At 44.4% G+C, this 26,060-nt stretch overlaps 1 protein-coding gene across 1 annotated transcript in view; it reads left to right on the forward strand.

Annotated features, from left to right (window-relative positions):
* The window catches only part of LOC106561603 (alpha-1,3-mannosyl-glycoprotein 4-beta-N-acetylglucosaminyltransferase C), a 28,587-nt gene extending 4,407 nt beyond the window's left edge, over positions 1–24,180 (forward strand). Inside the window, exons 2-5 of the mRNA XM_014125720.2 lie at positions 3,870–3,942; positions 22,341–22,483; positions 22,563–22,710; positions 22,826–24,180. Of these exons, the coding sequence (XP_013981195.1) occupies position 3,942; positions 22,341–22,483; positions 22,563–22,710; positions 22,826–24,012 (1,479 nt within the window). The 5' untranslated portion in view covers positions 3,870–3,941 and the 3' untranslated portion in view covers positions 24,013–24,180. The remainder of the gene's footprint in view (positions 1–3,869; positions 3,943–22,340; positions 22,484–22,562; positions 22,711–22,825) is intronic.
* Positions 24,181–26,060: the final 1,880 nt, after the last annotated feature.

Raw genomic sequence — 26,060 nt, forward strand, 5'->3', positions numbered from 1 at the left:
GGATGTTGCAGGCAGCAGAACGTTCTCCACGGCGTCTCCAGACTCTGTCACGTCTGTCACATGTGCTCAGTGTGAACCTGCTTTGATCTGGTGGCGAATTTGCCAATCTTGGTGTTCTCTGGCAAATGCCAAACGTCCTGCACGGTGTTGGGCTGTAAGCACAACCCCCACCTGTGGACGTCGGGCCCTCATACCACCTTCATGGAGTCTGTTTCTGACCGTTTGAGCAGACACATGCACATTTGTGGCCTGCTGGAGGTCATTTTGCAGGGCTCTAGCAGTGCTCCTCCTGCTCCTCCTTGCACAAAGGCGGAGGTAGCGGTCCTGCTGCTGGGTTGTTGCCCTCCTACGGCCTCCTCCACGTCTCCTGATGTACTGGCCTGTCTCCTGGTAGCGCCTCCATGCTCTGGACACTACGCTGACAGACACAGCAAACCTTCTTGCCACAGCTCGCATTGATGTGCCATCCTGGCTGAGCTGCACTACCTGAGCCACTTGTGTGGGTTGTAGACTCCGTCTCATGCTACCACTAGAGTGAAAGCACCACCAGCATTCAAAAGTGACCAAAACATCAGCCAGGAAGCATAGGAACTGAGAAGTGGTCTGTGGTCCCCACCTGCAGAACCACTCCTTTATTGGGGGTGTCTTGCTAATTGCCTATAATTTCCACCTGTTGTCTATTCCATTTGCACAACAGCATGTGAAATTTATTGTCAATCCGTGTTGCTTCCTAAGTGGACAGTTTGATTTCACAGAAGTGTGATTGACTTGGAGTTACATTGTGTTCTTTAAGTGTTCCCTTTATTTTTTTGAGCAGTGTATGTGTAAAGATATATATTTCTTGAGCTTTCTTATATCTCCTAGATTTAGGACAGATACTTCCAAACCTTATGATTTATTTTTTTGACACTCTTTTTTTGACATTTATGAATGTTTTATTCATTGTGTGTCTATTTATTTATTTGTATTTAACTAGGCAAGTCAGTTAAGAACAAATTCTTATTTACAATGACGACCTACCAAAAGGCAAAAGGCCTCCTGCGGGGGCCTGGGATAAAAATAAAAAAAACAATATAAATATAGGACAAAACACACATCATAACAAGAGAGACACACAACACTACATAAAGAGAGATCTAAAACATCAACATAGCAAGGCAGCAACACATGACAACACAGCATGGTAGCAAAACAACATGACAACAACATGGTAGCAACACAACATGGTAGAAGCACAAAACATGGTACAAACATTTTTGGGCACAGTCAACAGCCCAAAGGTCAAGAAGGTAAAGACAACAATACATCGCGCAAAGCATCCACAACTGTCAGTAAGAGTGTCCATGATTGAGTCTTTGAATGAAGAGATTGTCCAGTTTGAGTGTTTTTTGCAGCTCGTTCCAGTCACTAGCTAAAGCGAATTGAAAAGAGCAACCCAGGGATGTGTGTGCTTTGGGGACCTTTAGCAGAATGTGACTGGCAGAACGGGCGTTGTATGTGGAGGATGAGGGTTGCAGTAGATATCTCAGATAGGGGGGAGTGAGGCCTAAGAGGGTTTCATAAATAAGCATCAACCAGTGGCTCTTGCGACGGGTATACAGAGATGACCAGTTTACAGAGGAGTATAGAGTGTAGTGATGTGTTCTATAAGGAGCATTGGTGGCAAATCTAATGGCCAAATGGTAAAGAACATCTAGCCGCTCGAGAGCACCCCCCCTAACAGCTTAGGCCTTTAAGAATTAAAGGGTTCTTCGGCTGTCTACCTTGAACCAAAAAGGGTTCTACCTCAAACCAAAAGGGTTTTCCTACGGGGACAGCCCAAGAACCCATTTGAAACCCTTTTTTTCTTACATGCTGACCACACCGCTCGCACGCATGTTGATTTTGTCCAACCACACCAGACGCGATCAGGACACGCAGTCAAAAAAGCATTAAACATTTATGGCAATTTAGCTAGCTAGCTTGCTGTTGCAACTAATTTGTCCTGGTTTAACAACATATATACCTGAAATGCACAAGGTCCTCTACTCCAACAATTTTTTTTCTATTGTGTTATTGACTGTATGTTTGTTTATTCCATGTGTAACTCTGTGTTGTTTGTGTCGCACTGCTTTGCTTTATCTTGGCCAGGTCGCAGTTGTAAATGAGAACTTGTTCTCAACTAGCCTACCTGGTTAAATAATAAATAAATAAAATACATGTAAAAAATTATCCACAGATAAAAGGGTAAACCCGAGTTCGTTTCTAGTAATCTCTCCTCCTTCAGACTTCTTGTTCTTCTTTGGACTTTATATGGCGATTGACAACCAACATTAAGGTGCATTACCACCACCAACTGGCCTGGAGTGTGGACCTCAGTTCATCTTTCAGTCACCCACATGGGTATATGCGACTAAAAACCAATGAGTAGATGGGAGAGGCGGGACTTGCAGCGCGTCAAGCATCACAAATAGAACTAAGTTCTATTTTAGCGCGTGGCTACGCAGACGCTCATTGATGTGCGCGAGTAGTTTGGGTGCAATGGTTGAATAACATATGTGTAAATGTATTTTGCAATGCTTGCGCATGCGACGCGGGCAGTGTGGTCAGCATTTAGGAGTGTAGGAGCCTGTTCTGCATCAATGATGGATGTTTCCCTCAAACCAGGTTTCTCGCTACATTGACTACAATTATCCCTAGTCAAAACAAGCTCACTGGAAAATGGAATACTGATGGAGATAGTTGTTATGAAGGTTGTTGTGAATGACACTGCAACACTCAAAGAGGTGTCATAAATAGTGTCAGAAAGGTGTTATGAAAGGTGCCTTATGTGTACTCACTCACCTGCTACCTTCTTATTTGGTCCATTTGGGTTATTCCTGCACATTCAACTCCCAAACAAGGATCGTGTAAGGATAGCAAGGATAGCAAGGATCGTGTAAGGATAGCAAGGATAGCAAGGATCGTGTAAGGATAGCAAGGATCGTGTAAGGATAGCAAGGATCGTGTAAGGATAGCAAGGATTGTGTAAGGATAGCAAGGATCGTGTAAGGATAGCAAGGATCGTGTAAGGATAGCAAGGATCGTGTAAGGATAGCAAGGATCGTGTAAGGATAGCAAGGATTGTGTAAGGATAGCAAGGATTGTGTAAGGATAGCAGGGATCGTGTAAGGATAGCAAGGATCGTGTAAGGATAGCAAGGATAGCAAGGATCGTGTAAGGATAGCAAGGATAGCAAGGATCGTGTAAGGATAGCAAGGATAGTGTAAGGATAGCAAGGATAGTGTAAGGATAGCAAGGATAGTGTAAGGATAGCGCTTTACAGATTATTAGAACATTCTGGCTTTGCATTCATTATATTTTGCCAACCAACTGCCATGGAATGAAGGGTGATTGATGGTTGAAGTCACACTGCAAATGTGTTTCGGTAATGACCACAATGTTTTTGAGATGCCACTAATGAGTGTGGCCATTAGGCATAAATGACATTCTAAAAACCTTCAACTGGGGAGTAGGGCTGAAAGGCCTCAGGTTGAACAGGTGCCCAGTATCTGTGTATCACCCAGTTAGTCTAATGGAAAAATAACATATTCCTCTTTCCCCACCAATATACAGTACATAGATACGCTCATCCATATATTTATATGTCCATATTCTTATTCCATCCCTTAAGATTTGTGTGTATTAGGTAGTTGTTGGGGAATTGTTAGATTACTTGTTAAATATTACTGCACTGTTGGAACTAGAAGCACAAGCATTTCGCTACCCTCGCATTAACATCTGCTAACCAATCAGATTTGAATTGATTTGATAGATACCAGCTGAAAATGTGTCTGGAATGTGTCTATGGCTTTAAGGCTAAGGTCTATGTTTGTTTTTTTGTTTTTCAGATGCGTGACTGTTTGATCTGTGAAAAAGCGACCAGCGGGTCACACGCATTGGCACAAAGGAGAAGCTGACAAAGTAAGAGCCTCTTGGTGGATTCTTCACTCATTTTATTTCAATAGGATCTGACTTTGTGCTTCACTCTGTAAGCTCTGAAGACACAGATCCTATTAACGGGGGCCTTCCGAGTGGCGCAGCTTGAGGTGTCAATACAGACCCGGGTTCAATCCCAGGCTGTGTCACAACCAGCCGTGACTGGGAGTCCCACAGGTTGGCGCACAATTGGCCCAGTGTTGTCCGGGTTAGGGGAGGGTTTGGCCGGGGGGGGGGGCTTTACTTGGCACATCGCGCTCTAGCGACTCCTTGTCGCCTGCAGGATGACTTCAGTCGTCAGTTCCTCTGACACATTGGGGCGGCTGGCTTCCGGGTTAAGCAGGCAGGTGTTAAGAAGTGCGGTTTGGCGGGTCATGTTTCGGAGGACGAATGACTCGACCTTCACCTCTACTGAGCCCGTTGTGGAGTTGCAGCGATGAGACAAGATCATAATTGGATCGCAATTGGATATCGCGAAATTGGGGAGAAAAAGGGGGTAAAATACCAAAACTCCCTCTGTGAGCTCTAGAAGTGTGATGAGAGAAGTAGCATCCAGAGTTACAAGCCAATCTATTTCACTAAGGGGTGGCAGAGACGGTAGTGTGTTCAAGAAATCTGTAGTGGCCTTTCACTTTGTGGAAACAAACAACAGCTTAAGGATAAGCCTGAGCATCACTGTATTTTTAAGTGTGTGATATTACCATAATATGTGTGGGTTTGAAATGTTCTACTGTATGTATGTATCAGACGTGTGGTGAAAGAGTGTCTTCCTAATGTCATTACCAGTGTATATCTAGTTTAGTCCACATTTCTCTTTTTGTTTTGGCCAAAATCCATTACATAAAGTCCCTGGTAATGGCTTTTTAATGAAGTCATGCAGTAACATGTATACTTAGAGCTGTGAGCAAAGACAATATATCAGTCGTACGTCTATGGCTGTGAGTTAATATCAGAATAGTGTGTTGAGGTCAGGCAGCACTGTGTATGAAACAGGGTGAGGTGATCAGATCGTCTCTCTCTCTTTACATCTGGCCCAGCCACACCACGACCATTATCTCTCCACTAGCTGAGGCCCTAAGAACTGAACACGCCATTAAGCCGGGCGGAGTTCGACAAGAACAATGAAGTGCGCTTTTTCCGGTGGCCTCGAGTGTCTCTCTGAATAATGAGATGGGCCTTGTGGACCACCCTCTTTCTCCTTTTCCCTCTCTCCGGTTTACTCTTTCTCCTTCACCCTCAGGCCATTCACTTCCCTGTGAAGATCCCAGAATCTCTGGAAAGAGGCATGCAAAACTTGTGATTTTTGAAAACACCAAGGTAATGAGGTTATGTTGTTGATCATTGCTCTTGTTTTCACAGTCCGCCACAACTAATGACAGAGCCATTAATGTATTCATCTGTGACGCCAGCCTAGGCTCTCCTACAACCCACAAAGTAAATTGACTTTAGCAAGCAGGTATGTCTTCTGATACATGCCTAAATGCCATGAATGCATTTTGGATTGATTTCTTCAGTAATAAGCCTCTTCTAAAGTCATAAGAACATTTTTATTTCCATCTATGCTTTTGGAGATTTTCTATAATGAGCCTGGGATGGCTTAAGTCCTTTTGCCTGGAAGGATCCCTGGCCGGTTAGCAGAGAAGTCCTTTCAACACCAAACACACATTTACACAGTAGTAATAAGATTATACCAAGTAGTCTTTGAAAAATCCACTGAACTACATCCCAAAGGAAAGTCAACTAATTTGCTCTATGTACAAGAGCATCTCTGTGCAGTGAGGCATCCCTATACTATCAGGCTACAGTATGTTGACTTGCTGCAGGCAACAACACAGGGTTAAGCACACAGCCCCATCATGTGGCAAAATAAATATGTTTGACTGGTAGCCTAGTGGTTAGAGCATTGGGCGAGCTGACAAGGGGAAATATCTGTCGTTCTGCCCCTGAGCAAGGCAGTTAACCCACTGCAGTTAACCCACTGCAGTTAACCCACGTGGATGTGGATAAAGGCAGCCCCCTGCAACTCTTTGATTCAGAAGGGTTGGGTTAAATGTTGAAGACACATTTCAGTTGAATGCATTCAGTTGTACAACTGACTAGGTATCCCCTTTCCCTATACAACTGACTAGGTATCCCCCTTTCCCTATACAACTGACTAGGCACCCCCCTTTCCCTATACAACTGACTAGGTATCCCCCTTTCCCTATACAACTGACTAGGCACCCCCCTTTTCTCTATACAACTGACTAGGTATCCCCCTTTCCCTATACAACTGACTAGGTATCACCCTTTCCCTGTACAACTGACTAGGTATCCCCCTTTCCCTATACAACTGACTAGGTATCCCCCTTTCCCTATACAACTGACTAGGTATCCCCCTTTCCCTATACAACTGACTAGGTATCCCCCTTTCCCTATACAACTGACTAGGTACCCCCCTTTCCCTATACAACAGACTAGGTATCCCCCTTTCCCTATACAACTGACTAGGTATCCCCTTTCCCTATACAACTGACTAGGTATCCCCTTTCCCTATACAACAGACTAGGTATCCCCCTTTCCCTATACAACTGACTAGGTATCCCCTTTCCCTATACAACTGACTAGGTATCCCCCTTTCCCTATACAACTGACTAGGTATCCCCCTTTCCCTATACAACTGACTAGGTATCCCCCTTTCCCTATACAACTGACTAGGTATCCCCCTTTCCCTATACAACTGACTAGGTATCCCCCTTTCCCTATACAACTGACTAGGTATCCCCCTTTCCCTATACAACTGATTAGGTATCCCCCTTTCCCTATACAACTGACTAGGTATCCCCCTTTCCCTATACAACTGACTAGGTATCCCCCTTTCCCTATACAACTGACTAGGTATCCCCCTTTCCCTATACAACTGACTAGGTATCCCCCTTTCCCTATTATATTTATGGACAAACAAAAGCCACTAATAGTATCACACTTTAGGTGAATGCAGATGTGATTGTGATATCCTGAGGAGATTGTTATTCTTAATCTTACTTTGTCTCACTACCACTGGCAAGTTGTTGAAAAGCTTTTAAAACATTTGAATGATCAAGTCAAGAGTTCAATTTGAGCAATCCCCATAGAATAGAAAAATGATGAGTGAATACAGATTTGAGCACTATGAATAACCAGCTCTTGAAGCTGTTTAAAGTGAGAATGAGGGGATACAGATATACATCTGCTAGAATGGAGAAACACTGATGTGGGCGAATGAACAATGTGCATTAAAGATTCATGCAAACAGCTGTTCTTCCTACAGGACAGACAACAGGAACCAAAGCCTGTGTGCTCACATTCCAGATCAGGGAGACAGAGAGAGGAAGTGGGATGTTTGCACATCATTATAACACTGTATATAGCCATAATATGACATTTGAGATGTCTATTGCTTTGAAACTTGTGTATGTAATGTTTACTGTTAATTTTTTATTGTTTATTTCACTTTTGTTAATTATGTATTTCACTTGCTTTGGCAATGTAAACATGTGTTTCCCATGCCAATAAAGCCCATTGAATTGAATAGGAGAGAGAGAATAAAAGAGAGAGAATACACAACACAAAAACAAATAGAAAGGGAATAAGATAGAAAGGGACGGAAAGATTATCACCTGTCTGTCATCACCTGTCATCACCTGGCGGCTGATCAAAAGAGCCCATTGGCAGGTGGAGCACAGAATCCACTGGAGCATCTTCTTTATGCCAAGCACCAGCTTCTCTGAGGTAGACAACACAAGAGTCTGGCTCCAGGCATGGAGTAGAGAGGAGGTGTGAGAAGGGAGGGAGTCCTAGCATTTTTGGGGCCCTAAGCAGATTTTAGTGAGTTTGCAATTTTATAACTAATTTCACAGCAAGTTTGCTGCAATTCTACACATTTTGCCATAAGGTGGAGAAATATTTTTTGCTGTTTTTAAGATAATTTCCCACAATTCTACACATTTTGCCAGGACTTATGCCATGTTAATATGATATCTGTGTGAGACTAACTAAATCAATGGGGGCCCCCTGGAGGTCAGGGCACCTGGGCACGTGCCTGGTGTGTCCGGTCAGTAATTCAAAAATTCTTACTACAAGTTTAGATAGTCTAGTCAGCTAACTTACCAAAAATGGGATAATTGAGTTACTTCAAGTGTCGGGAACTGGAGTGTAGAATAAATGACCTGTCGGTTTGGAATGAGCTCTGTTTCCGTTCCTTTGTCAAGTTGAGTCATTCCAATTCTCTAATTCACACATGTTAATTAATGCACACTTGTGCATGTGTGAAATTGGACAAATACACCAAATTGGACATACACCAAATGTAATTATTATTATTTTCAAGTTATTGCGATTAACATTTCCCTTTTTCTTTTGAGACATTTTCAAAAACCACTCTGACTTCCTGGGATTTGTAAGAGGGGACAGCCCTTGGTAGAAATCCACTCATCTCTCCAGGTAAGGAGAAGACCATTATCTTCCTGTGGAGAGCTTATCAGCATCTTCATCCTCCCTTCCAAAGTGCTCTTCTAGCTGAAGTAGAGAATAGTTTATGCCTACAGTCTTGATGGACTCAGTCCAAAAAGTGACACTGCTGAAACTGGGCCTGAGCTTGTGCTGAAACGCTACCACTGGGAAGAGAAGCACACCACAGAACCAATGAAATGGTCAACAAGATTTTCTCAAGAATATTTGATTTTTGCTGAGAGTTGAGACAGAGGGAGAGCGAGAGGGAGAGAGCAAGGAATAGAGAGAGAGAGAGAGAGAACTACTCTAAGTACAAACATGATGATTATTAAAGCCTCTCAAGTTCAAATTAATTCACCAATTAAATATCCGGTGGTATTAAATTATGTGCATTTTTAAGTACTGGCTTCTTCTCTCTTGTTTAAAGAGTCTGTCTACTTTGCAATCATATAGATAACTAAAGCTTTGATGTTTCAGACAGTTGTGATGTAGATTTCACACTTCATATCTACGTAGATGTGCATTGTGCAAGGTTATTTTCTTGACCCCATAAGTATAAAACACTCTCGCAGGTTTACCTCAAGTGAAATTAACACAAACCGAGTTTCTACACTTTTTAAGTGTACCAAAATCAGTCTTGGGGAAAAGGAAGCTGTGTGGCTTTTGAAGAATTAATAAGGCTGTCTCATTTAGATGTGTCTAGCGTCGCAGGCAGCCTCTGGAAGCCCCAGTTTCAGCCTCTGGAAGCCCCAGTTTCAAATTTTCTTGACAGTGCCTTTGATGATCACTGATAACGTAGCGAGACTCCCAGGGAGCGAAGCATCAACAATGCAGAGAGTCAGTGGAGACCAGCTCTACGGATCCTGACTGCAGAGAGTCAGTGGAGACCAGCTCTACGGATCCTGACTGCAGAGAGTCAGTGGAGACCAGCTCTACGGATCCTGACTGCAGAGAGTCAGTGGAGACCAGCTCTACTGATCCTGACTGCAGAGAGTCAGTGGAGACCAGCTCTACGGATCCTGACTGCAGAGAGTCAGTGGAGACCAGCTCTACGGATCCTGACTGCAGAGAGTCAGTGGAGACCAGCTCTACTGATCCTGACTGCAGAGAGTCAGTGGAGACCAGCTCTACGGATCCTGACTGCAGAGAGTCAGTGGAGACCAGCTCTACGGATCCTGACTGCAGAGAGTCAGTGGAGACCAGCTCTACTGATCCTGACTGCAGAGAGTCAGTGGAGACCAGCTCTACGGATCCTGACTGCAGAGAGTCAGTGGAGACCAGCTCTACGGATCCTGACTGCAGAGAGTCAGTGGAGACCAGCTCTACGGATCCTGACTGCAGAGAGTCAGTGGAGACCAGCTCTACGGATCCTGACTGCAGAGAGTCAGTGGAGACCAGCTCTACGGATCCTGACTGCAGAGAGTCAGTGGAGACCAGCTCTACGGATCCTGACTGCAGAGAGTCAGTGGAGACCAGCTCTACGGATCCTGACTGCAGAGAGTCAGTGGAGACCAGCTCTACGGATCCTGACTGCTCTTTATTGTCTGGCCTCTCTCCAGCATCGCAGAGCCCATCAATGCCTTGGTTTAGCGCTCTCATAAACAGTCGTTATCACATAAATTACACATTCCCTTGTCACAACATCACTGGGAGCGAGTACATGTATGGCACCTTTCTCTTTTCTGCTTATGTGGACAATCTCCTACATCGCACCTTTGTCTTAGCTGGAGGTATGTACGTCTGACTCGTAGCATTCATTCACACATTCTCTGAAATCATCACTGACTGAGCTTTTTAAGTGCTAGACAGGCTGCATCTCCTGTATGCCAGGTCTGGGGAACCACACAGTTCTGATGTGATATCTAAATGAGAAAAAAAAACATGTTGTCTGTCTGTGGACTCCCATCTGGCCTCAGGTGTACCAGAGCTGAACCTTCAGTGTTGCTCTTAGTAATTTGAGTGATGCTGTTTTTACCCGGTGGTGAACCTGTGGGTGAACCCGGTGGTGAACCAGTTAGTGAACCAGTGGGTAAACCTGTGCGTGAACTTGTGGGTGAACCTTTAGGTGAACCAATGGATGAACCTGTGGGTGAACCTGTGGATGAACCCGGTGGTGAACTTGTGGGTGAACCAGTTAGTGAACCTTCGGGTGAACCAGTGGGTGAACCTGTGGGTGAACCAGTTAGTGAACCTTCGGGTGAACCTGTGGGTGAACCAGTGGGTGAACCTGTAGATGAACCCGGAGGTGAACCTGTGGTTGAACCCGGTGGTGAACCTGTGGTTGAACCCGGTGGTGAACCAGTGCGTGAACCAGTGGGTAAACCTGTAGGTGAACCAATGGATGAACCTGTGGGTGAACCTGTGGTGGAAGCTGGTGGTGAACCTTTGGGTGAACCTGTGGTGGAACCCGTGGGTGAACCTGTGGGTGAACCAGTTAGTGAACTTGTGGGTGAACCAGTTAGTGAACCTGTGCATGAACATGTGGGTGAACCTGTGCGTGAACATGTAGGTGAACCAATGGATGAACCTGTGGGTGAACCTGTGGTGGAACCCGGTGGTGAACTTGTGGTTGAACCCGGTAGTGAACTTGTGGGTGAACCCGGTGGTGAACCCGGTGGTGAACCCGTGGGTGAACCCGTGGGTGAACCCGGTGGTCAACTTGTGGGTGAACCAGTTAGTGAACCTTTGGGTGAACCTGTACATGAACATGTGGGTGAACTTGTAGGTCAACCAATGGATGAACCTGTGGGTGAACCTGTGGTGGAACCCGGTGGTGAACCTGTGGGTGAACCCGGTGGTGAACTTGTGGGTGAACCCGGTGGTGAACTTGTGGGTGAACCCGGTGGTGAACTTGTGGGTGAACCCAGTGGTGAACTTGTGGGTGAACCCAGTGGTGAACTTGTGGGTGAACCCAGTGGTGAACTTGTGGGTGAACCCGGTGGTGAACTTGTGGGTGAACCCAGTGGTGAACCCGGTGGTGAACTTGTGGGTGAACCAGTTAGTGAACCTTTGGGTGAACCAGTGCATGAACATGTGGGTGAACCAATGGATGAACCTTTGGGTGAACCTGTGGTGGAACCCGGTGGTGAACCTGGTGGTGAACCCGTGGGTGAACCTTTTAAGAGGCATACATAGGCAACCACAGCCCTGTTCACGTACATCTAACACTTTCCACACATTGTTACAAGGTTATACAACTGTTAGAAATTGTATTTCACCACATAACCTGTAGATTGATGCATTGAGCTGCATTTAGACTGAAATAGCAGAGCAATGAGCAAATTATCGACCGAAAGAAACCAATTAGAATTGATTTGGTGAGAACATGGGTAGATTTTCAACCAGGCAGGCCTACAGAGGAGCAGATCGGGAACTAGACAGACAGGCCTACAGAGGAGCAGATTGGGAACTAGACAGACAGGCCTACAGAGGAGCAGATTGGGAACTAGACAGACAGGCCTACAGAGGAGCAGATTGGGAACTAGACAGACAGGCCTACAGAGGAGCAGATTGGGAACTAGACAGACAGGCCTACAGAGGAGCAGATTAGGAACTAGACAGACAGGCCTACAGAGGAGCAGATTAGGAACTAGACAGACAGGCCTACAGAGGAGCAGATTAGGAACTAGACAGACAGGCCTACAGAGGATCAGATTGGGAACTAGACAGACAGGCCTACAGAGGAGCAGATTGGGAACTAGACAGACAGGCCTACAGAGGAGCAGATTGGGAACTAGACAGACAGGCCTACAGAGGAGCAGATTGGGAACTAGACAGACAGGCCTACAGAGGAGCAGATTAGGAACTAGACAGACAGGCCTACAGAGGAGCAGATTAGGAACTAGACAGACAGGCCTACAGAGGAGCAGATTGGGAACAAGACAGACAGGCCTACAGAGGAGCAGATTAGGAACTAGACAGACAGGCCTACAGAGGAGCAGATTGGGAACTAGACAGACAGGCCTACAGAGGAGCAGATTGGGAACTAGACAGACAGGCCTACAGAGGAGCAGATTGGGAACTAGACAGACAGGCCTACAGAGGAGCAGATTGGGAACTAGACAGACAGGCCTACAGAGGAGCAGATTGGGAACTAGACAGACAGGCCTACAGAGGAGCAGATTAGGAACTAGACAGACAGGCCTACAGAGGAGCAGATCGGGAACTAGACAGACAGGCTAGGCATGATAGAATGACTCAGGTTAATTGAGTCTGGCTGTTCAGTGCCAGTTAGTTGTTGGTGTCGTTTTGGCAGAGTTGGCTGTTTGGTTGCCTCATCATTCTCTGCAGAACTATTTGGCAGCTTTTCCTACAAGTAATCCTAGTAGGATAAAAGGGGATTGGGTTTTCCACACTTAGTTCCACCCAAACTGTGTTTGTGATGGCAAAGCAGACAGTGCGAGTTCTGTGGATACAGGACGGGTAGTATGGGGAATATCACCCCTTCATCAGTGTTCTACCAATAAATAACTGCTGCTGCCTGACACACTCTGATCCTGTCCCTGAACCTGTCCCTGAACCTGTCCCTGAACCTGATCCTGTCTCTAATCCTGAACCTGATCCTGTCCCTGATTCTGATCCTGATCCTGAACCTGTCCCTGATTCTGATCCTGTCCCTGATCCTGATCCTGATCCTGAACCTGATCCTGTCCCTGTCCCTGATCCTGAACCTGATCCTGTCCCTGAATTCAATCCTGTCCCTGATCCTGTCCCTGATCCTGTCCCTGATCCTGTCACTGATCCTGATCCTGATTCTGATCCTGAACCCAACTCAGATACTTCTGCTACTACATCCCTTCACATCCCTCAGTCTGTCATTCTGTCTGTTCATAGGTTTCCTGGAAAGATGACATGTTCACCCCTCCTGTTAGCTGAGCCACTGTGTCACTGTGTCCTAGAGCAGCGTCTCCCTGCAGCCTCACTACCCAGCTCCAATAGAGGGGGTTGGGTCTGGTGTCACCAACCCCCTGTGTGATTAATCAACACTGCCTGTTGGAAACAATTGTATATAACGATGTTCATCAGTCATTACATCGTTTTTTTCCTTTACCTGTACCACTGAGATCAACCCTGCAGGACCCACTTATTGATGCTACCTTACAATTACTCTTGTGGTCACTATAGAGACAAACATCTAATCGAGACCTGTATTCTGTATCATTGAATCTTCTCCTACTCTCTCCTGAAATGTTAACCTCAAGACTGTAGTGATTTTTATTGGTATATTTTGGGTTGTAAACACTAACAAAACATGCCCAGTGAATTTTACTACAAGGTAGTAAAAGGGAGGGAAGTGAGGTGCTTACAAGACAATAGGCTTGTGAATACAGGTTTTATTTGACATGGGCAGGGAACATTACACAACGTTTCAGTGTTCACGTCAATGTGATGGATTTAGCAAAAGTTGTCATTTTCATCTGTAATAATATCTTACCTAATAATGTTCTTCCCTGTTGTATCTACAGCCATTCTCTCATATGTAAAATCATTTGAAATCAAATGAAAAATCAAAATAACAGATTTTCCCACAGTCTGATATCACCCCTATTCTCTTCTTGGCATTTGTGCAACAACACACACTGTCATTACTTCAGAATGATCCATGGTATGGTCCCTCAGGGCATTATTGACTTGTCACAAGAGGGCTATTCGTCATTAGAAATGGGACTCAGACTAGCTGGATAGTTCCCAATCCTCCTCCTGGTGCAACGCTGACAGACAGTCATCACGCTGGGAAAGTCTCCAGCAATATCATATCCCACAGCCTGATGGCCCAGGGCCTCAAGCAACTGGAATAATGCAATAATAGGGAATTGATTATATCTACGCTGGAGACCAGACTGAGCAGTGACCTCAGTCAAATGTGTTGTGAGTAGAGTACCCACCCACATGCCAAGATACGAATCACCTCCCATCGATGCTTATTGGGCCAATGGATGATTCATGAGACAAATACATCAACAATTGAGCAATTTTGTTCTGGGTGCCGAGATTAACGATTGAGTAAACAATTTTTTTTTGTAAACGTAATTTCAACGTACTGTAGAAAAGTGGGCCATTTTTGGTTGACACAGTCAGATTTCAACCTTTATTCACCCAGTCAAAAAGACCGCCAGAAGTTTGTTGAATTCCCAATGTGCTATCACTATGTTTTCAACCATCTAAAAGCACAACCAAATTCAAATGGGAATACAATATCAGATGTTTTGTATTTATACAGCAACTTAATGTGTTATCACTGTGCTTCATCTAGCTGTAACAGCTGTCGTCGGAAGAAGACCAAGGTGCAGCGGAGTTAGTGTTCATCATAGACATTTAATAAAGAAACAAACAAAGGCCTGGTCCGAGGAGGAGGCACAGGATAAACCGGGCTGTGAGGGAGCACTGGAGTTCTGGTACGGACGCTCTTTACCCACACTCCAGGCTGAATGCCCACTTTGGCCCGGCACGGGCGGAGAGCAGGCATTGGGCGAACTGGACCCTCCCAGCGCTCTGGAGACACAGTACGCAACGCCGGCGCAGGATAACCTGGACCGAGGAGGCGCACTGGAGACCAGATGCGCTGAGCTGGCACCATCTGCCCTGGCTCGATGCTTGCACTCGCATGGCACTTGCGGGGGGCTGGTATGTAGCGCACCGGGCTTTGAACGCGCACTGGGGACACCGTGCGCTCCACAGCATAACACGGTGTCTTACCAGTACCACGCTGCTTCCGGTAAGCGCGGGGAGTTGGCTCAGGTCTCCCGCCTGACTCCACCAATCTCCCCGTGTGCCCCCCCCAAAAAATGTTTTGGGGCTGCCTCTCATGTCTGCTGTGCTCCCTTTCCTCATACCAGCGCCTCTCAGCTCTCGCCGCCTCGATCCCCCGCTTGAGCCCATGGTCCTTTCCCGTCCAGGATTTCCTCCCAAGTCCACGAATCCTGAACGCTCCTCTCCTGGCGCTTCTCCTTCCTCCGCTGCTTGGTCCGTTGTTGGTGGGTAATTCTGTAACGGCTGTCGTCGGAAGAAGACCAAGGTGCAGCGGAGTTAGTGTTCATCATAGACATTTAATAAAGAAAGAACACTATACAAACGAAACAAGAAAACCGACAGCCAAACAGTCCTGTCAGGTGCAAAACACTAACAGAAACAATTACCCACAAAACCCAAAGGAAAAACATGCTCCTTATGTGTGACTCCCAATCAGCAACAACGAGCTTCAGCTGTGCCTGATTGGGAGCCACACACGGCCCAAAACAAAGAAATACAAAAACATAGAGAAAAGAAGATAGAACGCCCACCCAATGTAACACCCTGGCCTAACCAAAATAAAGAACAAAAAACCCCTCTCTATGGCCAGGGAGTTACACTAGCAGAACCAAATGACCTGGATCGCAGTTGAGATTACATTAAAAGTACATAGTCCAAGTGATCAATGCTGTTGGAGATTCTGACATATTTATATTGTGAAGATCTCCACAGACCTGCGACCTTTGCATGCTATCTTGACCATGTATGCTTTCTATGATTGCATAAGACTTTTATAGTTACAGTAACCTCAAGATGTGGCCATGAATAAGTTACTCATTTTAAGGTTGTTACATTAGTTTGTAAGATAGCCTTAACTTTAGACTCTACTGTATTACAAAAGTCATATTGAATTGTGATATATTGACTATGCAACCAAATATCAACATTTAAAGGAGATGTACAGTGCATTCTGAAAGTATTCAGACCCCTTGACTTTTTCCACATTTTGTTACGTTACAGCTTTATTCCAAAGTGTGAGGAGCATACGCTTCACCCATAAAACCCCATTATCCGGCTGTTCCTAAGACATGCTACTGACGTGTATCAGACACACGCTGTTCCCACATGATACCAGTAAAGGAAAGCTGATTAATTACTCCCTGTACCTTTTGAGGTTGGTCCTGATAAGTATCTATTTCACCCTGCCTAGGGAGAGATAGTAGTGTTTTCTCTCTCCATCCCCCCTCTTCTTTATTTTATTTTATTTTTTTAAATTTAACTAGGCAAGTCAGTTAAGAACAAATTCTTATTTACAATGACGGCCTACTCCGGCCAAACCCGGACGACGCTTGGCCAATTGTGCACCGCCCTATGGGACTCCCAATCACGGCCGGATGTGATACAGCCTGGATTCGAACCAGGCACTATAGTGACGCCTCTTGCACTGAGATGCAGTGCTTTAGACTTTTGCGCCACTCACAATACCCCATAATGAATAAGGGAAAACAGGTTTTTAGAAATGTTTGCAAATGTATTACAAATAAAAAACAGAAATACCTTATTAAAAAACAGAAATACTTATGAATACATAAGTATTCAGACCCTTTGCTATGAGTCTCGAAATTGAGCTCAGGTGCATCCTGTTTCCATTGATCATCCTTGAGATGTTTCAAAAACTTGATTGGAGTCCACCTGTGATAAATTCAATTGATTGGACATGATTTGGAAAGGTACACACCTGTTTATATAAGTACCCACAGTTTACAGCACATGTCAGAGTAAAAACCAAGCCATGAGGTCGAAAGAATTGTCCGTAGAGCTCCGAGACAGGATTGTGTCGAGGCACAGATCTGGGGAAGGGTACCAAAACATTTCTGCAGCAATGAAGGTCCCCAAGAACACAGTGGCCTCCATCATTCTTAAATGGAAGAAGTTTGGAACCACCTAGATTTTTCCTAGAGCTTGGCCACCTGGCCAAACTGAGCAATCGGTGGAGGAGGGCCTTGGTTAGGAAGGTGACCAAGAAACCAATGGTCACTCTGACAGAGCTCCAGAGTTACTCTGTGGAGATGTGAGAACCTTCCAAAAGGACAACCATCTCTGCACCACTCGACCAATCAGGCCTTTATGATAGAGTGGCCAGATGGAAGCCACTCCTCAGTAAAAGACACATGACAGCCTGCTTGGAGTTTGCCAAAAGGCACCTAAAGGACTCAGACCATGAGAAACAAGATTCTTTGGTCTGATGAAACCAAGATTGAAATGTTTTGCCTTAATGCCAAGCATAACGCCTGGAGGAAACCTGGTACCATCCCTACGGTGAAGCATGGTGGTGGCAGCGTCATGCAGTGGGGATGTTTTTCAGCAGCAGGGATTGGGAGACTAGTTAGGATCGGGGGAAAGATGAACGGAGCAAAGTACAGAGATATCCTTGATGAAAACCCGCTCAGGACCTCAGACTAGGACGAAGTTTCACCTTCCAACAGGACAACAACCCTAAGCACACAGCCAAGACAACGCAGGAGTGGCTTCGGGACTAGTCTCTGAAGGTCCTCGAGTGGCCCAGCCAGAGCCCGGACTTGAACCCGATCAAACATCTCTGGAGAGACCTAAAAATAGCTGTGCAGCGACGCCCCCCATGCAACCTGACATAGCTTGAGAGGATCTGCAGATAAGAATGGGAGAAACTCAACAAATACAGGTGTGGTAAGCTTGTAGCGTCATATCCAAGAAGACTCGAGGCTGTAATCGCTGCCAAAGTACTGAGTAAAGGGTCTGAATACTTATCTAAATGTGATATTTCCGGGGGGGGTTTATATACATTTTCAAAAAATCCTAAGAACTTGTCTTTGTAATTATGGAGTATTGTGTGTAGATTGATAAAGAGAAAAAAACAATTATCAATTTTAGAATAAGGCTGTAACGTAACAAAATGTGGAAAAAGTCAAGGGGTCTGAATACTTTCCGAATGCATTGTATCTAATGCTTGGATAGTTTCATCTGAGCTACTGGCTTAATCCAATTTTTTTACCTTTATTTTTGGTTTAGTTGGAGATGTGAATCCAACATATCATTTGATAACTTGTTGACAAGTTAATAGGCTATTTACTGTATTTGCAAAAGAGATATTGAGTTGTGTTTGGTTGTCAACACAACAAAATATCAACATTTGAAGGAGATATTTTGTGCCAGTGACCTAGTGTGATTTTAACTCCAGTTTGTCTACAAATGTATAATTGATATGTTGCATTCACGTCTCCATCTCAACCAAAAATCTAAGTTAAAGAAAAGGACATCAAATCAAACTTTAAATGCACGTTTAATAAAGTTTTATTTGATTTAGTCCTATTCTTTAACTTAGATGTTGGTTGAAAGGAATCCAACATATTCATTATTAAAAGAAAATTCCTCCCAAAACTATCTTTTGGGATTCGTTTCATTAGTCCATTGTTGCCATAGTTCTAACATGTTTTGCTTGACAGCAATGACGTTTTCAAGATATGTAACTTTCAAATTACAGAAATAATCCATTTATGATGTATGTATGATCAAATTCAACACATTTCATACAGGGGTTGTCTATGTTGGAAATTGGTTCCCATGATGACATAATTAAGTGGTTGAAATTTCACTTTTTGCAAAAGGATGGTCCTCCCATTCCTTCTCAGAGGAGCCTCCACTGATATGTTTAGTGTTAAATAATATACACATTTTCTCTAAGTCTCTTTAGGTCAAAATGTTTCACAGAGCTCTAGCTTGGCTTCCTGAACTCGTTAGGAACTCGCCTTTCATCTCAGTCTATGGCAAACAGAAAGTGTTTTTTTGTTTAAAATCTATTAATTATTTTAGATGAATGGCTATAAATCTCTGAAAGTGCTACAATGTAACGATAGTATTCTTTGTCAGTGGCTGAGCTGTAGGAGCCAAGAGTTGATGGACAGTCAGAAGAGTGAATGAAATGGTAGGTGGGACATCCCAGCTTCAAGTGGTTTCAGATTTCACATACTACTTCACACAGGAACCAGGGCTTTTGCTCAATGCAAGCCATTTTGGTTTTTAAGCGAAAATGACGGTCGGAACCGGAACCGGTACCAGAAAGGACACGTTATATCTAAGAGGTTTTAATAAAGGAATCCTGTGGCTACATACGTATTGGCCAACAAATCTCAGCTGCATTTCCAGCTCCTCATACCTGTGTGCATGTCTAATGGATATATCCATATCATTTGGAAAAAGTACCCCATCTTCCTTCCCTATTTCCTCTTCTTTGTTGTTTCAATAGTCATTGCTTTTGTTATTAGTGACGTTATGAATATTTTCCCCGAGACACAATAAAACAAACTGAAATGTCCACTAACACCCATGACCCAGATCATGGATTTCTCCCTCCTCCAGCTGAGCTCTGACAGCCCCACACAAACAAGAGGAGAGAAAGAGCAGGCCAGGCTCAGTGCTCATCATCACTCATCCTGAACACCAGGCAATAATCCTCCATGCATTTCAAATCTGAGACAGAATGAAACAAGGTGACAAAATGGACTCCACAGTCCGTCACAGCCCAGCAGCACTGAGCAGGGGGGGGGAGAGAGAATGTGAGAGGACACTCAATGACACCATAACCATATTTAGCATCACTGCCATTTGGAAGGAGAGAGACGTGACCATTTTTTATGGACTGCTTTAGCTGAGTGAATAAATGGCGTAGCTTTATGTACACCATTATCATATGTTGAATATCATATTTTAAGGCTATGGATAATAACAGTCATCATCCATTCAATAAGGGCCTCATAGATCAAGTAGCTGACTGGGCTGGTTGAAGAGATTGGTGTCACATGGTGGCTATTTGTCATTTTTACAGGGTAAATGTGACTGTAATTTGTAGTATAATTTTGTATTTTTAGTGTTGGATTTGATGAAATTGTTGGTTTAAGACCAGTGAAGCTCTTCTGTGGCTGGCTGGTTGCAGTGCTTCAGCCCACACTGTAACATTACATTAATGTGCTGAAGACTACACACAGTGTTGGGCATGAATATTTGAAGAGGCCGGTGCAAAGCTTGGAGAACTTTAAACTCGACTCACTGGTCCCCATGTTTGAAAAGGCAACAACAAGTTGGCTGATGCAGAAACAGACTGGCGCCTGGGCTGCATGTTACCTGAATGTTGTCATCAAACAAATGAACAATAGTGTTTACCAAAATGTTTTTGTTGTACAACACACCCACTTATTAAATTGGCATCTCATTAGCCGCATTGAGCAGCTGTTTTACATAAGATTAATTGGCTTTTTTGAAAGCACTTTTTCTTCATTATCATTCTGTGTTGCAAATGGATTCACTCGAACAGCGATGTATATTCATATTCATTTTACAGGAAGTTTGGATATTGTTAGGAAATGAGCCAAAGGTGGATCTCGACTGGTGTGCTGGCAGTTAGTTGTCTGTAAAGCATATATTCACCTCTTCAATAATGTTTTTTTTTTTATGGGAAGAGTACGATCAATTTGTTCCTGTCAGCATACATCCATCTCAGAGGCTGTTTATACTGTACATTACAGAAAATGTTCATTTGTAATCAGCCACCCCTGCAATAGCACAGCACAGCAGGTCTGTCAGCAACACTTCCAGGTACACCAACCTCTCTCCCACTTCTGTCCTATATTGGGGAACAATATGCTCCTATTGAGTAAGGCTTTTGATCCAAGCTGCTTCCAGAGTGAAAGCTCTCTGAGTATTTACCTTTAAGATCAGAAGGAAACATGAAAGGCTTTGTGGTTCCATCAGTGGCGAGCGTAACGAGGACGGGAGGAATGATTCATGTGTAAGTGAGCCTCTCCCAGGCCCTTCTCAGTAGTTTGCACTTTGACCCAGATTAGCGCTCTGCCAGAGGCCCGCTGGGAATGGCTGGAGATGGAGGGCTGTACAACACACTGTACAAGTGTGTGTATGTCTCAGCGCACACACATGCACAACACACATACACACACTCGCGCACACACACAGTACATTACATGTATACATATGTATATCACCGATCCTCCGCCAAGTTTCACAGAGCATGCGAGACCTGGAGAGGCCTACAAGCCACAGTGTCTCGTAACCACTGTGATATTTGGTGGAGGATCGGTGATGATCTGGGGGTGCTTCAGCAAGGCTGGAATCGAACAGATTTGTCTTTGTGAAGGACGCATGAATCAAGCCACGTACAAGGTTGTCCTGGAAGAAAACTTGCTTCCTTCTGCTCTGACAATGTTCCCCAACTCTGAGGATTGGTTTCTCCAGCAGGACAATGCTTCATGCCACACAGCCAGGTCAATCAAGGTGTGGATGGAGGACCACCAGATCAAGACCCTGTCATGGCCAGCCCAATCTCCAGACCTCAACACCATTGAAAACCTCTGGAATGTGATCAAAAGGAAGACGGATGGTCACAAGCCATTAAACAAAGCCGAGCTGCTTGAATTTTTGCGCCAGGAGTGGCATAAAGTCACTTAACATCAATGTGAAAGACTGGTGGAGAGCATGCCAAAATGCATGAAAGCTGTAATTGAAAATCAGGGTTATTCCACCAAATATTGATTTTTGAACTCTTCCTAAGATAAAACATTAGTATTTTGTTGTTTAAAAATAAATATAAACTTATTTTCATATTTTATTATTATTTTGACCAGCTGTCATTTTCTGCAAATAAATGCTCTAAATGACAATATGTTTATTTGGAATTTGGAAGAAATGTTGTTAGTAGTTTATGGAATAAAACAAAACTGTTCATTTTACCCAAACACATACCTATAAACAGTAAAACCAGAGAAACTGATCATTTTGCAGTAGTCTCTTAATTTTTTCCAGAGCTGTACATCCCTTACATATGCATACATGCACTGCTGATTTCAAACAAGCACATCAAAAAACACATGGTACAGGCAGTTCTGTGTACGCACTCACATAGACATACTGTACATTCAAGAAAACTGGATTGACTTTACGGGGATGTAGATCAATAATACCTACCTACACAGACAGTCTTTTGCGAATGAAAACTACCAATATGTTCAAACAACTTGCTTTAGGGGATTAAATAAAAATCTTCCAGTGAGCTCTACAGGAAATCTGTGCACATCAAGGATATCTTTTGCTTTAACTGATTAGGCTCTGTTTTAATGTTGTTGTTTCTCTTCCCCCAGTGACTGTCACCATCATGAGGCTGGTGTGGAAGTCCCTGGACAAGATGAGGTGTTTCCGTAAACGCTCCACCATCCCATTCCTGGGGGTCCTGATCACCTGTCTCCTCTTCTTCAATCTCTACATGGAGGATGGATACATGATGGTAGGCTGTCTCTGGATCTTTCTTCCTATGATGTCATATTTGTATTTTACATTTAAGTAACAATGCTGTCGTTTTTTAGGAGGCGGGTAAAAGACCGCTGAGAGAGACATCAATGCATCCTTCAAACACTGAGAGATATGTTCACACCTTCAGAGACCTCACTAATTTCTCTGGAACCATAAACGTCACATATCGTTACCTCGCTGGGAACCCACTGCCCCGAAAGAGTAAATGTACCTTTTAATATACCTGTAGATACACATGTATTTCATCCTGAAAGGCATTGATTTGTCTTTTTTATTATTATTATTTATATAGTCATATCAATGTTTGTCTTTACAGAATATCTAACCATTGGATTGTCATCCGTGAAAAGAAAAAGAGGGAATTACCTCATGGAGACGATCAAATCAATTTTTGACCAGTCCAGTTATGAGGAGCTGAAAGAGATTGTGGTGGTGGTCCACCTGGCAGACTTTGACCTGGCCTGGTGTGAAAACCTGGTGCAGGACATCTCCAGGAAGTTTGCCCACCACATCATCGCTGGGCATCTCCTGGTGATCCATGCCCCTGAGGAGTACTATCCATCACTGGATGGGCTAAAAAGGAACTACAATGACCCAGAGGACAGGGTACGATTCCGCTCCAAGCAGAACGTGGACTACGCCTTTCTCCTCAACTTCTGCACCAACCTCTCTGATTTCTACATGATGCTGGAGGATGATGTGCGCTGCTCACGGAACTTTCTGACATCCCTGAAGAAGGTGGTCACCTCCAGGGAAGGCTCCTACTGGGTGATGCTGGAGTTCTCCAAGCTTGGCTACATAGGGAAGCTCTACCACTCAAGAGACCTGCCACGCCTGGCCCACTTCCTGCTCATGTTCTACCAGGAGATGCCCTGTGACTGGCTCCTCATTCACTTCCGGGACCTGCTTGCCCAGAAAGATGTGATCCGCTTCAAGCCCTCCTTGTTCCAGCACATGGGCTACTACTCCTCATATAAAGGGGCAGAGAACAAGTTGAAGGATGATGACTTTGAAGAAGACTCCATTGATATCCCTGACAACCCGCCTGCTAGCCTGTACACAAACATTCATGTATTTGAAAACTATGACGCCACCAAGGCTTATAGCAGCGTTGACGAATACTTTTGGGGGAAACCCCCTTCTACCGGAGACTTCTTTGTCATTATCTTACACGAACCAACTCAAATCAGCAAGATAAAAATCGTGACAGGAACGGACGATCGTCAGAACGATATCCTACACCATGGAGCTCTGGAAGTAGGAGAGAAGCTGGTGGAGACAAAGAGAGGAAGGCAGTGTTCTTCCTACATCACCTTAGGGGAGTTTAAATATGGCAACATTGAGGTTCAAGATGTGGACCACAAGATTGCCTTTGACATTGAGTGTGTTCGTATTGTGGTGACTGCCAGTCAGAAAGAATGGCTGATCATTAGGAGTATAAGTCTGTGGACTACACAACCTCCCAGTCAATGGTACACCAAGGGTCCATACCATTTAGACTAAAGTTTTTTATTAATGTGCCTATTCATTTATATTGATTATATGTTGGATGCTCTATGGTTTATTTTATTATCCATTATATTTGACATACAGTACATTTTTGAGGATTTGAAAGTTAATTGGGTTGTCAACGTTGTATTTTTGTTATAAAATAAAATGCAGACAAATGTGTTTCCATTTGTAAAAGAGTACTTATCAAAGATAGTGATTTTCACAGTTTTACAGAAAATACCATCTCTATCATGACAAACCGTTCATAAACCAGTCAATATCTAATTTGCAGACGGATTGACCTGTGATTGCTTTTCTTCATATGTTTTCTCAATAGCCGATATATAGCAGCCATGTATTTAATGTTGCAGCAATTATACTGACACAAGTGTGTTTTAAGATTACTGTGTTATTTCATTGTCAAGTGGAGAACAAAACACTTGTTTTTTCTCATCTTCAGAGGAGCTGTGATACAGTCCAAATCACTCTGAGGAATGAGGTAGAGCTTTCTACATGTACAGTATTGACTTGGGTGAATTGGGTGATGTGTGGCCCTCTTTTCCTGGAATTACATTAAACATTTTCTCTAAAAAAACAACAACCAACAACAACACCTTAGTGAAGCTCTTGAGCATTGGTTGAACACAGTGGAATGGCTGGAATGGAATAAATGGAACGGAGTCAAATGTGTGGTTTCCATATGTTTGATGTATTTGATACCATTTCATTTATTCCATTCCAGCCATTAAAATGAGCCTGTCCTCCTATAGCTCCTCCCACCAGCCTCCACTGGTTGAACATCTCTTTGAAGAACTGCATCATTTGTGGGGTATTGTGTTCTACTTAGACCAAGAGAGGAGAGTAGTGCCCCCTACTGGTTCTTCAAAACCCTTTCCAGCAGTACAGTATTTGGCCAGAGAGGAGTAGACGGAGCAAGAGGCCCAACTCCCCCCTCACTTCCTTTCCGCCTGTGCCTTGGTACTTTAATTGCTGGTAGTTGTTCATGTTGGTAGTTGACCAGCAGGTATGCCACTGTGAACAGTTGAATGATTATATCTGACAGGTACATCACTGTCTCAAAGAGCTTGTGGTCTTTGACTCTATGCATTGTCCTCTCTACCGGTCCCCTCAGTTTTGCAATGATCTGTGTCTCATCCGGCAGGGGCGGCAGGTAGCCAGTAACCGGAAGGTTGCTGGATCGAGTCCCTGAGCTGACAAGGTAAAAATCTGTCGTTCTGCGCCTGAGCAAGGCAGTTCCCCGGGCGCCGAAGACATGGATGTCGATTAAGGCAGCCCCCCCGCACCTCTCTGATTCAGAGGGGTTGGGTTAAATGCGGAAGACACATTTCAGTTGAATACATTCAGTTGGACAACTGACTAGGTATCCCCCTTACCCTATATAACTGACTAGGTATCCCCCTTACCCTTTCATCATCCATCACATTGCGCCCTGCTGGCATCTGTGTGCCCTTTGACCAGGAAGTTGGCCGGTGGACCTTACATGTTCGTCCACACCAAGGCCCTTATCCACCATAATGGCCGCGTCTGTGGTGAGTAGGGGAACGATGCCACACTGCAGGAAAATCTCCTCAACACTTACAGCTCCAGGATAGAGTGCAGATACAGACGTGACTGTGCCGTGTGGTGCCATCCCCACCATTACCTTGAAGGTGGAGGAAGACTGTACCGCTGATAGGAGAATGGTGAGTGGCAGCGGAGCTCTGTAAAGTCTACCAGAACCGTTATGTCTGCATAGTCCTTGAACTCCAGGGGCAGGTGGGCCCTGACGCTCCCTGGTGACATCCAGATGGAGGCGGAGCCAAGCAGGCAGTACAGGATGTTGGCCCAGGAAGTGATGATGCGGCTCACGGTGGACTGGCAGATGCTGTAGCAATTGGCCAGGTCCCTCTGCTTCAGGCCCAGTGCAAGACAAGTCATGAACAGGAAACACTCATCCATCTGTGGCAGGGCCTGTTGAACACAAAGCAAAACATATTAGTGGTCAAATAGATTGTCCTTCATTTACATAACTCTTGAAATCAGTAGTAATCAACATTATG

Source organism: Salmo salar, chromosome ssa10 (assembly GCF_905237065.1).
Source record: "Salmo salar chromosome ssa10, Ssal_v3.1, whole genome shotgun sequence".
NCBI classification, from domain to species: domain Eukaryota; kingdom Metazoa; phylum Chordata; class Actinopteri; order Salmoniformes; family Salmonidae; genus Salmo; species Salmo salar.